Raw genomic sequence first — 12,732 nt, forward strand, 5'->3', positions numbered from 1 at the left:
ATTTGTTTCAAGAAAACTTTTCCTTCTTGATTTAAGAAACCAAAGCTTTTGATGAGAATTGATTAACTTGGCTACACTGAATAAACCCTTTAAGATTTTTCTTGACAATTTCCCTCAAATTATTCTTTTCAGAGAGCCATTTACATGAAGTTGTGTCAGAGAAAATTAATCTTGGCTTTGCTGTAAAAATACATAAATTTCAACAATGAAGAACATATATATCACAAGGAGATGTTCTAGTACTGAGATATGTCTTATACCTGTCCTTCAGAGTTCCTTCCACATACTATGATAATTTACAAATGTGTTTTTATAGTACACTATTATCAATGTGTATTGAAGTTGCTTTTATCTGCCATGGTGCTTATATGATGACAAATTTGAGGTAAGACAGTATATTGTGGAACAATTATATATTTTTCTCTGTTGATTTTATTCAATAATCATAACTATAGCTCTCAAATATACAGCATTTGCAAGTCTCAACATTGCATGATCTCAATCCAATGCAGTTAAACCAGCTTTTTCTTCTTTTTCCTGAAATTAGGATGTCAGATCTTTGCTTCAATTCTTGGCCATCTCAGTTTCATATCTTCTTTATAATACCTCTTTTACACAATTCTAATTTTGAATTCATGCTGCTTTTAAGAAGAATAAAGTTCTTAGACTTGAGCAATTTCTCAAGGGCCTGGCCCAGGACCAATAAAGATGAAGCCAAGTGGGTAGGGATCTACATGCTTTGGAATTCACTCTGTTTCTTGATCCATACCTCAGAAAAGATCTGCTAGAGATGTGGATGTAAAACATCAAATCTTAGCCAGGCATGATAGATGAGTACCAACACCAGTGTCAATTGCTCGAAGCACCAACATGTCAACTAAAAATTAGGATGTCATATTTCTTTATTTGGATATCTCTTTGACCCAGTCAAGTTCATCTAGAAGACCCTCTAGGGCTCACATTATCTCCTAATAAATCTACTTTTTCATTCTGGCTTTTAATTTTCATATTAACTATCTTAGGTTTTTATTATTTTCTTATTGGATTTTTTGGTCAGCTTCAGAAATCTGTAAGTCACCTCCATTTTTCTTCAAATTATCTCCAAATTTGGAAAAATGATCTATGTTATTTATTTCACAGTTTAATAGTGCTATTTAAATTGAACCTGAACCATAGAAGGCTAGTAAACTATGCTTTATATAAAACAAACCCTAATCCTATAACTTTTCTGACATTATTTACCCAGGCTAAGTAAAGAAAGAAATACAAAAGTAAACATATTAAACTAAATGTAATTCTTCACTAAGAAATCAGGGTTTGACATTTTCAGATTGATTGTTTATCACTTACTTCCCTCACTTTGTTTTGCAAACGCAGCCACCATCTATATATTTATATATATAAATAAATATATATATATTTATATATATAAATAAAATATATATATTTATTCTCCTTAAAATGGTATATGGTAATCATGTAGAAGAGAACTTCGAATAGTTTATTCTGATACAGATGAAAATCTTCATAAATAACAGATAGGAAAACAGACAACATGTCTTAACCATTATGCCTCTGAATTGTATCTTTAAAGTTAGAAACATTATCTGAACATATATAGAAGTCTTCTTCAAAAGAATTTTGTTAAGACTAACTAAAAACAACATATTGTATAATTATAATTATAACAATTCACAGTTATTGTTTATGATATGCTAGACATTCTTTTAAATACTCTCCATTCACTAAATCATTTAATCTCACAATCCTACATAATATATTGGAATCTAAAGCATCTCATCCCGAAAGAAAATAAAGAGAAATTTAATTTAGTCCTACACCATTATTTTAAAGATGAGAAAATCATATTTTGCTCAAAATCATCAGCCTGCTAGTGGCAGACGTGTTGTTCCTAGATCAATAAAAAGCAAATTAACTTATTACTAGATCATCCAGTCTGCTTGTTTTTTTCTATGGGCCAGGCTGTGTTTGTCTGAGTTAAACAAACAAACAAAAAGGGTCTAATTTTAGCTAAAGACAATTATCCAGAATTGACTTATGATGCTTTGTAAATTAAAACTGTGGAATTTACAATGTATAAAGGATAAAAATGTAATTTCATGGTGTGTTTTATACTTACTGTTTATTTAAATATTCTATCATGTACTTTTTTTTTCAAGTAATGGTATAAATTCAATAGCAGGAAGCAAAAGCAGAGAGAATTATAGGTTAGCAGAAAAGCATATTACCTGAAGTATTCCTGAGTATCTTGAGTGATAAAAACATTTCTTCAAACAATTTCTGAACATTTTTTTCCAGCTTCAAAAAAGATTTTATAAGCTGTGATAAGAACCTGAGTTCATCTAAGGAGAGGAAAAAGTTTCTTCCTTTCTGTGGGTATTCAGGAGTAACTGTGAAAAGAGCAAATCAATACTATTGAACATTTGATGTGTTTTCTCATTCACTACTAAAACAATCTATGATTCTATAAACCATCAAAACTAACACTATCTTCAATAATTTGTTTGTTCTTTAGTAAATACATAGAAAATCTCCAAGGAGAGGTTTTTTTTCTCCTCCTTGGAAGCCAGAGATGAGTATTCTGTTTGATGCAAACATGACAATTAAATAATTATATTAATTTTTCGAGTTAGTAACAGAAATATGATTTTTTCGTTGTAAAATCACATCTTATACAATTCCATTTTTTAAGAAGTCTGGCATAATTTGAATCTCGTCACAAGGAAATATTAGACAAACCCAAATCAAAGGACTTTTTATGAAATAACTGGTTTGTAGTCTTCAAAAGTGTCAGTTCAGGAGATAGAAAGACTAGGAATGTTCTAGTCGAAAGAAGTCTAAAAAAACATGACAACTGAAATCAATACAAGATCAGTATTTTATTTTATTTTACTATAGAGGACATTGTTAGGGTAATTTGGTGAAATCTGAGTAAGGTCTACAATCTAATGCTATTATTGCCTGACAATTTTCTGATTTAGACAACTATACTGTGGTTATGAAAGAGAATGTCCTTGTTTTTAAGAAATGCACATTGTAGTATATAGTGATAAATACCTGTGATCTATTCTCTATTCAGAAAGAAAAATAGTTTTAAGAGAGAAAGAGAATGCAAATGTGGAAATGTAAATATTAACATTTGAAGAATCTGTATTTTTTTAAGTCTGAAATTAAAATAAAAATTTAAAAGAAAAAAGGACTGGATAAAGGATATAAATAAGTCTTCAAGACTTTAAAAGTGTTGTTCATAGATCAGTAAAAAGAAGCAAATTAACTTATTGACTCTAGACTACATTATTCATGAAATCATGTTTAAAAAGAACTTTGGTTTAAATAATTATGATATCTATTGCTTTCCTAAGAACAATACAACTTAAGATAAACAAAGGTTGATTTTTTTCCTCTTATATAATTATGTTATTTGTTGTCACAATAACATTTTAATATGACAAAAAATATTTTCTACTCTTAAAGAGTATGGAGAATAAGACTGACCTCACTAAATGGCACTTTTAACAAAATTTTCAAGGATTTAAAAAAATCCTTCCTGTTTGTTTGCCACTTCTTAAAACATGTTTTAAGGAAGTGTCTCAAGGCTTAATTACAAATTGGAAAATTTACAGACTTTAGAAAGTAAGCATAAAATGCCTTTGGAGAGAAAATACTAAGAGTGCTACTTAGAAATGATAGAAGGTCTGGTGATTTCATATGAAGAAAAGATTACCTTCATCACAGGGGTTTAGAAGGAAGGTTCCAGAAATGTAACAATTTTATGGGTAATCCACTTTGTTTCAGTGAAACTTTAAAATGTTGGCATCAAACTTCTAGCCAAAAGTACTACTTAGTGAGGTCAGTCTTATTCTCCACGCTCTTAAAAGAGTAGAAAATATTTTGGTTGATACAGTCTTTCATATGATATGACCAAAAATGTCATGGTATCTTTGCAGATAAAATGAGAGAGGCCTGTCATTCAACTTAGACTGTGGAATTTAGTCCTGTTCTTAAAGAGTAAAAAAGGCTTTAAAAAAAAATCTGTAAGTACCTACAAAAACTCTATTTCACCTCTACAGAGATATTAACCCCACAAACATTAGTCTATCTCTAAATAGCCCTATTCACACCTACTATTCTCCCAGAGTCATGCTAGAGAACATAAGTATGTACAACCAGCACATATAACTAAGGTTTTGCCACTAAAATCATAATCCCAAAAATGAAAAGAAAGAACAAGTATATTATGATCCATTTAGCTGTTGCTTGATTCTCATTTAGCCTGTTTGATTTCTTTTAAGCTTTGCTCATATAGATGGGGGCTGGTTTAACCTAAATCTTAAAGATATTTCCTTTGGAACTAAAAATGTCTATAAGCCAAATTTTCAAAGACTTTAAGAATCCTTCCGAACTCTTTTTAACAGTTTGGCTAGAAATTAAAGGTAGGCTTTGCATAGCTCAAGTCTAAACTGGAAGTATTGCGAATGTTTATAAAGCAAACAAAGAAAGCCCTGACCCCAAAATTTCTAAGAATATATATATATATGTGTGTTAACCTAGCAGTGCTATTTGTTTAAAAATTATGTAGGGTCTGAGGATTCTACACGAAGAGATCTTACCTTCATTACCTGGATTTAGAAGCAGCTTTTATTCCAGAAATGTAACAATATTGAAAAGTAAATCTATTTCAATCAATGAATCAGTATAACTTTATAATGAAAGAGAACAGAATAATATGTATGACCTAAATCTAATCATTTTGTCCCAAAGAAGCAATGATTATGGTAGAGGGCCACTAATTAGTTGTTCTTATTTCCTATTACTCTTGGCCCAGTGTTCTCCCAAGGGGTATTTTGAGGGTGAATTTATAGGGAAAATAATTCTGTGATAAATTAATTTTGTGAAAGTCCAATTAAAGCAAAATTAAACACAAAGGATAAAATAGCATTTCCCAAACTTATTTGCCTTCTTTTCCCCCACAGTATCTCACAGGAGTAGTGTTCTAATCATCGCACCTTAGCTTATGATTTCTATCTGTCTAACCGTATCTCTTTCTGTTCCTTAGACTTTCACTGTTAAGCACATTAGGAAAGGGCTTCTTCCTCCAACAGAAGTTCCCTTTACTTTTGTCGTCACCATATTCATCTCCTTTTCCTTCTTTCATGATTCAGTTTGTTCCTCTCCTCCAAGTCACCTCTTGGTAAAATCTTATGTAGATACAGTCAATCTAAAAATTTGCCTTCCCCCCTTAAGCCAATTTGCCTTTTACCTATTTGTTTTTCTTTTTGTTCTTTAATCACTATAGAACTGTCTTGCTTCAAGAAATTTTGGACATATCTGTTCATACATAGGCAACTAGGTTTAGCTGGCCACCAATCATTGTTATGAAATATCTGAATTAATGATTGTTGTTTTATTATAAGATGAGCTCTACGATTCTTAGGAAATACAAATTTCTCCTAAATCCTCAAAAAATTATAAAGAAAAAACTTAAATTTCCATTTTAGAGCAAGGCATTATTAAATTTACCATCAAGTAACAATAAATAAGTTCATGTAAATAACTAGATAGTTGAGGTTCTTTCCCTCTATATGTAATTTTAATAAAATTTTTCTAAAAATTAAACTCTCTGCGATCCTACTGTAGTTAAGACACAATTTAAATTTTTCTTCATGACAAGGTTACCATGAAAGTTACTTATTTCTGTGCTGAATGTAGGGACTACTGTCTGTCCCTCTGTTAAAGGGCTTTTCTCAAAATGACTATCATTCAAAAAGAGTTCTATGATCAAATAGGTTTGGGAATTACTACATACTAAATATTCCTTAAATTGATTCACAATGCAAATTTGTATACTAAAGTCTATGTACATCTATAAAAACAGAAAAAAATTAAAAATTCAATGTTTCTCAAACTCTTTTTGACCAATGAACACCAGTTCACCGAGAAGTAAATATCTACTAACTTCTAGGATTTTCTCAAAAACAACTGCTTAGAGGACACTGCTTTGGATTACAGTACCACTGAGTATTTGTTTCTGCTTTGTAGTGTTTCCTCCCATTGTTAGGCCTTTCACTGTGGGTTCTTCTTGCTGCCTGTGTGACTGATTTTACCAGTATGTTCTTCTACCTGTAGACTGCTGTTCCCAATAGCATCACGGTATTTTCCAGATTCCAAGAGAAGCTAATGAAAGTCTCCTAAAACCTCCTAGATCTTCTTCTTGAAAAAAAATCCATGTAGTTTCAGAGCTGAACAGAACCATTTGAAGTCCATTCATGGTGTTCACAGGGCAGTGTGGTCCAGAACCTTCTCTTTTATTTAAAATGCAATTTTTTTCTGGGTCATCTCCAGACCTTTACAAGCAATGCCCCAGGTGAGTTTTCTGCATACTGGATTTCCAGACCACTGCCTGAGGGATCCATAAACTCTAGTTAAAAACTTCTGAGGTGAAAATTACTCTCTACCCATCAGAAAACTTGGATTTTGGCCTTAGCAAGTCAACTAAAGAGGTGCTATTATATAAAGCACCAATGCCTTAAAAACAAACAAACAAAAAAACCTTCACTTTTTCCATGGTCAAAAAATTTATGATTTTTTAAATTTCTGGAAGAAATACAGAATGCCTACAGGGGATTTCTAAGATAAATTATTATTTATACATTTGCCCTGCACAAAAGAAGAACTGCTCCCAGAAAGAACACCTAAAGAATAGCTGGAGTCCTTCAGGCATATTCATGACAAATGTAAAAGAATTTCCACGAGGCCAGAGACAATGTCCAACTTAGTCTATAGTGTCTTAAGAACCCAGCAAAAAGTAGACACTCAAAAATATTAGTTTAAAAAAATGTATGAAATCCCACGGGTCCTAGAAGTAGCTAGGTTTGGCTTAGAACAAAGATTTCATACCTAATCCTAAAAGGCATTCTTCAAAACAATAAATATTTCTAGATGTAAGTCAATAAATAAATGAATAATTACTGTATTAGATACACACTCTTTACTATTTTGTTTAACAAAATAGATTTGAAAGTTATTTCTAAAACAGAAAATGTGTGCCAAAAAGTGATGATGTGGGAACTCGATTACACATACTCGATTACACAATTGATTCTAAAACACTGTTTTGAGGGGTTTAAAAAAATAAAATTATACTTTATAAAAAAAATTCCACCATGAAAAAATACACAGATATTCAAAGAACTGTTGTTCTAAAATTTAAAAAAAGACTTTGTCTCTGTCTGTTTTTCTACACACACACACACACATATATATATATATAGATACATAACAGATAAATAATATATACTAAAATGATATACTTAGAGGTGTTTTTCAACTAGTGACTAATAGTTAAAATATGAACTCCGTTACCTTTTAGCAAAATTAAGGACATTGAAAATAAATCTAGAAGGATATTAAAGTTTCTCACATTTGATCCACAACAAAGCAGCATTTGGAATAAATATCAAAGTCCAGCCAAATGAGACAGAACAGAAAAATGTGGGTTGTGGCTGAAAGTACACATATTATTTTCCAAAACCATTAGCAACAGAATTCTTGTTAATAATAGCATTAAGATACAGGAGAAAATGAGAAGCCAGAAAATCAGATAATCTGAAGCTGGTGGATCAGTATAATAGGATAAAAGGTGCACATTTTAGTTTTCCCAAGAAAAACGAACACTAGCTACTCTATTATTGACTGTAAATGGATCCATTTTCAGTAAGGAAGTATTGTCGGTGCCACCAGACAAGTGATGTAAAAAAGAGGGGACACACAAAAGCTATTGAAAGTCTCATTATTCCAGATGAAATTCATGACATAATCCAAATGGAATATATTTGTTCCAGTAAAGAGAACTTTTAAACAGTATTAAGTTAAGAAGCCAGCAGAGGCTGCTTAGGAACAAATAGTAAGCAGTACTTTCCCCAGGAGCCAAGTCACTTCCTGAGAGCAGGTGGGGCTTTGGAGCACACTGTGCTGTTCCAGTGGCCTGAAAGAGCCCTGTGCCTCCTTGAGCGCCTGCTTCCAAGGAGCCACACAGCAGGGGAAAGAGTAGAATGCAAACGCTATGTCCCTTCTTTGTTCTGGGAGCCTCGTCAGTAGATGAAAAATCATGGCAGACCTGCAGGCATTGCTTTCTGTCAGACACTCTAAGAAGAAATTGAAGCTCTTTTGCCTCCTTTGCTCTGGCACTGTTTTTGTAACTTCTGGTTATTTTTCAAATTTGTACCACTAGGAAAGCATTTGAGGTAAAACTAAGACAAAGAATTTTCCACTTTAGTTTCAAAACTGAACTTAGTATATCTTATTTCTTTTGAGGAAGCTTCCGTATGTACCACCCAAAACAGACAGGGTAGAACTTTAAAATAAATTGAGTAAATGAATGAGAGATTAAAGGATTAAAACAATGAAGTGAATAACTTGGAAGCTGAGTAAAAATGTAACCAGATTCAACATAAAGTTTAGAAAAAAAAAAAAAAAAGCAACCAGACAGAGTGCATATGTGGAAATTCAGATACCTCACAGGTAAGTATCAGGACCTCTCTTCTACATGGTGAGAGGATGAAGAAGGACCTATAGGGAAAGCTGAGCCTCAAAAGGTAAATGAATCTGAATTTGAATTCAGGAAATGTTTAACTCTGAGAAGCTGGAAGTTGGACTGCCCTTCTCTTTCTCTCTTTCCCTACTTTTGTTTCTTCCCCCATGTTTATTTTGTGGCATATGCTAGTTATGTCATCACTACCTGATCCCCAAGAGGTAGTAGAGTGGGTAATATGTGGAATGGTGAGCCAGATGGCCTGGGTTAAATCCTGACACTGCTCCCTACTAGCTGTGTGACTTTTACTTAGTCTCTCTGTGCCTCAATAGAGCGTTAAGGTTTAACAGAGTTACCATATTAGAGCGGTTCCTGCAAGGTAGTAAGAGCTGTATAAATTTGTGATATCACTACAGTTTCCTCTAAGAAGCCTGCCCTCAGGGCCTAGGCCAGCGTAGTTTCCTATCCTCCATGCTCCTCCCTATTCCACCTGCACATTCCTTTATTTCAGCACTTACTATGTCATTCATAAGTTTGAGAGTTGTCTCCTGAAGCTTTCATCCGCAAGGCAGAGATCTTTCCCCTTTCCCTGCATTCCCACTACCCATCATAGGTCCTACATTGATGAATGGCTTCAAAACGACACATACTGGTGAATGTTAGAAGCAACACCACCTGCTTTTAAATCATTTTATCTGGCTTTTTTTTCCCCAGCTATGAACAAGCTTCTTTAGTCAAACACTAATATTAAATGAGTTTAACATTAACTCATGTATGTTAATTTTAACAGGAAATATTTGAGGGAGAAAGAACCGTAAATATTATATAAAAGACCTGTTTCACAGTAAACTAACTTTAAATACCACTGTTATTTAATGGGCTCCATATCTAAGCTTAAACATTCATAAAGTTGAATGGTAGATATACTCCAAGGCCTTCCACTTCACTTTGCTGTGTCAGCCCTTGAGAACATTGTTTTCATGTGTGTGTTCATCATCTTTTTCAGACTCTAATATAAGCTATACACCTAGGCTCACAGAAACAATGCTTTGCATAAAATTCTAGGAGGTTCCCAGACCCACTGAGGCTTTAGGTTTCCTTTGATAACCAGGTTAAGGCTCTCTGCCTAGATTTGTCCAACTTGATGAGAAGTAGGCCTCAAGGTCTCCCTTCCACCTAGGAGGCTTGTAGCTCTTAGAAATTTCTACTTCCCTTTGCAAGAAGAATGGATTTGGTCCAGCTTGAACTTCATAATCTCCTTGTCACTCTTTCCATATGATACAAGGTCTCAAAACACTTACACAGACAACTCTCTGCCTACTAATACACATGCCCCAGGTAAAGTGAGGGGATCAACCTAGGAATAACTAATCCTCTATCTGCTCAGGAATTTAGATAAGCACACAGATTAGTACTAAGTGGCCCTGTTTTGATAGTGGGACATGATAAACAAATCATTCTATCAGAAATGATTGAATTGCTAGCATATACCATATCTACACTTTCTATACCTTCTTTCTCTGACTATTCTAGGCCAAGATACACTTAATTTCACATCCATTGACAGTATTGGTAATCATAAACTAAAGACAGGTAGACCTATAGACAGAGAGAACCACTACATTTGGAATAAATTCTCACAACCCACCAAAGGCCAGGTCATGGAGGTTCACTGTTCACTTTGAAGGGGCCCACATAGCAAGTATCTCCTTACTTCACATGCCACTGGCCGCAAGGGTGGAGATAAAGTCATCTTGAAGCTATTCATCTAGGTCAATGAGAAAAACTAAAAAGAAACTGCTTCTATTGTTACCTTTTCCTGATTCCCAGGCCAACACTGGCTCCATTGGATGTTACCTCCATGTACTGCAAGTGATAACAAAATTCTCCCACACTCCATTCCATCTTCTCTGGCAAAAACTGTCAGTATTACATTAACAAGGGATCAGACTTCTCATTCATTTGCCAAGGGTATAATACTCCGGTCCATCTCCTATTTTCCCTCTTTCTTATTTTGTTTTTCTGAGAACATGAGAGAGAATATCTGACTCCTGATGTGGCCACTGTTAGCTGAAGATGCTAATCACAGAATGGCTGACATTTGAATTCAGCCAAAATTGAGAAATGTACCCAGGGCAAATTTCTGAATATTTTCTCAGCTGGCTTTTGTTTTATGCTGGGTTAACTCCCAGTTATAAATACATAGATATGCTGACCTTTTTAAAGAACATCTTAACAAAAAGACCTCTCTAGTGTAATGAGATGGGTTTTGAATTCTAAATACTGTATGCTAATGGCACATTATTGATGAAATATCTTTCTAATATCCCTTTCTCAGTCTCCAATTTTGCTAGAGTTCAGTTAATTATATCTCTCATCATACATGTTATTTTCTATTATCATGACCAAAAATTAACCTATAGAAAAATCTTAAACAAAGTTAACAATTCATTTTTACTGGAGTCTAAGGTTGTATCTGAGACTTGATATTTCATTTCTTAAAGGAATATGCCATGATAGAGATGTTACATTATCAGCTCTTAATATAACATGTTAAAAATTAATTTTAAATATTTAGCACTGGAATAAAAATAATGCTACCATCAAAAAGATGGATTTAAGTCAAGACACCTGCTGTGTGTGCTTCCTAATATATTTTCTAATTGAATCACAACCTTTCAAAAGACATTGAACGTTTTTCCTCTTTTATACTAAGAAATAAAGAGTAAGATTCTCTTTATGCTTTTTTGAATCAGGTAGGCAAATTATAATGCCTGTGAATATATGTTAAAATTAATACGAAAAGAGATAGCCATGGTGAGAATAGCAGTGTCTTGTACCCAGCCGAAAGCTGTACTCATGAGCTCATTATTCTAACAGAGAGCAGGGTAGGCCTTAACTTAGGGAAGCCATTTTCCAGGTGGTGATGGCACCTCATTGAGCAAATTTTAGTTATTTTACTTTTAGCTGCCTTCCTCACCTAAGAACTAGTTATTCAGCCATAAAGGCAAAGTCATATTTCCTTTAAACTTCAAATATGACTTTGAAGCCCCTTGGGAAGATATCACTTTTTATACTGTCTTCTCCCAAAAGACCTATGAGCTAAAAACAAAAACAAAAACTTTAACTGGGTTTCACTTGCTAACTCAACAAAAGTTTGCCTTGTGCCTATAATGCACCAGGCACCATGTGACATACACCACTGATGGTGACAGAACTGAGAAAGGTACAGAAATCTGAAAGCAGGATGCGGGGGACTAGCCAGGGTCATGCCTCATACCAGTCACCATCAGCTCTCATGGAAACCCCTGTCTCTTCAAAGTAAATGTCTCTTTCTTTAACTATTTAAGTTCGGGCAAGAAAAAAGGCATTAGGTTCAATACGTATTTAAAACTCAGAGCTTAGAAAAGTCCATGGATAAAAAACTAATTGAAGTGTCTTGCCAGGAGTTTATTGTCAAACTATTTTGATATGAATGGCCAATGCTGGCCTCTGTTGTTCTGTTGCAGTTTATTTCATGAAAATATTTCTTTTAATTGAAAAAAAAGTATGTTAAAAATATATGAACACTTAAACAACTGAACTTTTAGTTTTTCTTTGCATATATAAAATCTTAGATTACTGAATTTTTATATGATAGTAAAAAACATAAAACTGTTAATAAACACAAATATTTTCTAATTCAACTTGTATTGCACTGGGCCCAGTGTTGCTGGTGCCTGGGTTGTGACAAATTAGAAAGGAAGACAAGGGTAGATGGAAAGGGAGAAAGAGAGAAAGGCAGTGAGAGACTAGTGGGGAGGCAGTCCCCTCTAACAGAGACTGGGCATTATAGCTTGTAAGATAAATCTGGCCCACAGCCTGCACTGGTATGGTCTGTGACCTATGGTATAGTCTGGCTTTTCTCTTTGTAAATGGGTGGGGAAAAAAAAGGAAAATATTTCATGACATGAAAATTATATGAAATTCGAGTTTCAGTGTTCCTAAAGTTTCACTGGAAAACAGCCACACTGATGCACTTATATTTTGTCTCTGGCTGCTCTGTGCTACAATGGCAAAGTTGAGTAAAAAGGACAGAGACTGTATGACCAGCAAAGCTGAAAATATTAACTCTTCCTTTACAGAAGGGATAACCTCTGCAGCAGAAGAGCAGGAAAAATGCAAAAGAGAAACCGCACAAA

General features: G+C 33.8%; 1 protein-coding gene across 3 annotated transcripts in view; it reads right to left on the minus strand.

The window, feature by feature from the left end:
- Positions 1 to 12,732, minus strand: part of KIAA0825 (KIAA0825 ortholog) — a 352,861-nt gene that overhangs the window by 260,236 nt on the left and 79,893 nt on the right. For all 3 annotated transcript variants that reach the window (XM_031448262.2, XM_031448256.2, XM_064482439.1), the window contains one exon: positions 2,250 to 2,411. In XM_031448262.2, the coding sequence (XP_031304122.1) occupies positions 2,250 to 2,411 (162 nt within the window). The remainder of the gene's footprint in view (positions 1 to 2,249; positions 2,412 to 12,732) is intronic.

The sequence above is a fragment of the Camelus dromedarius genome, chromosome 3, assembly GCF_036321535.1.
Source record: "Camelus dromedarius isolate mCamDro1 chromosome 3, mCamDro1.pat, whole genome shotgun sequence".
Classification (NCBI taxonomy): Eukaryota; Metazoa; Chordata; class Mammalia; order Artiodactyla; family Camelidae; genus Camelus; species Camelus dromedarius.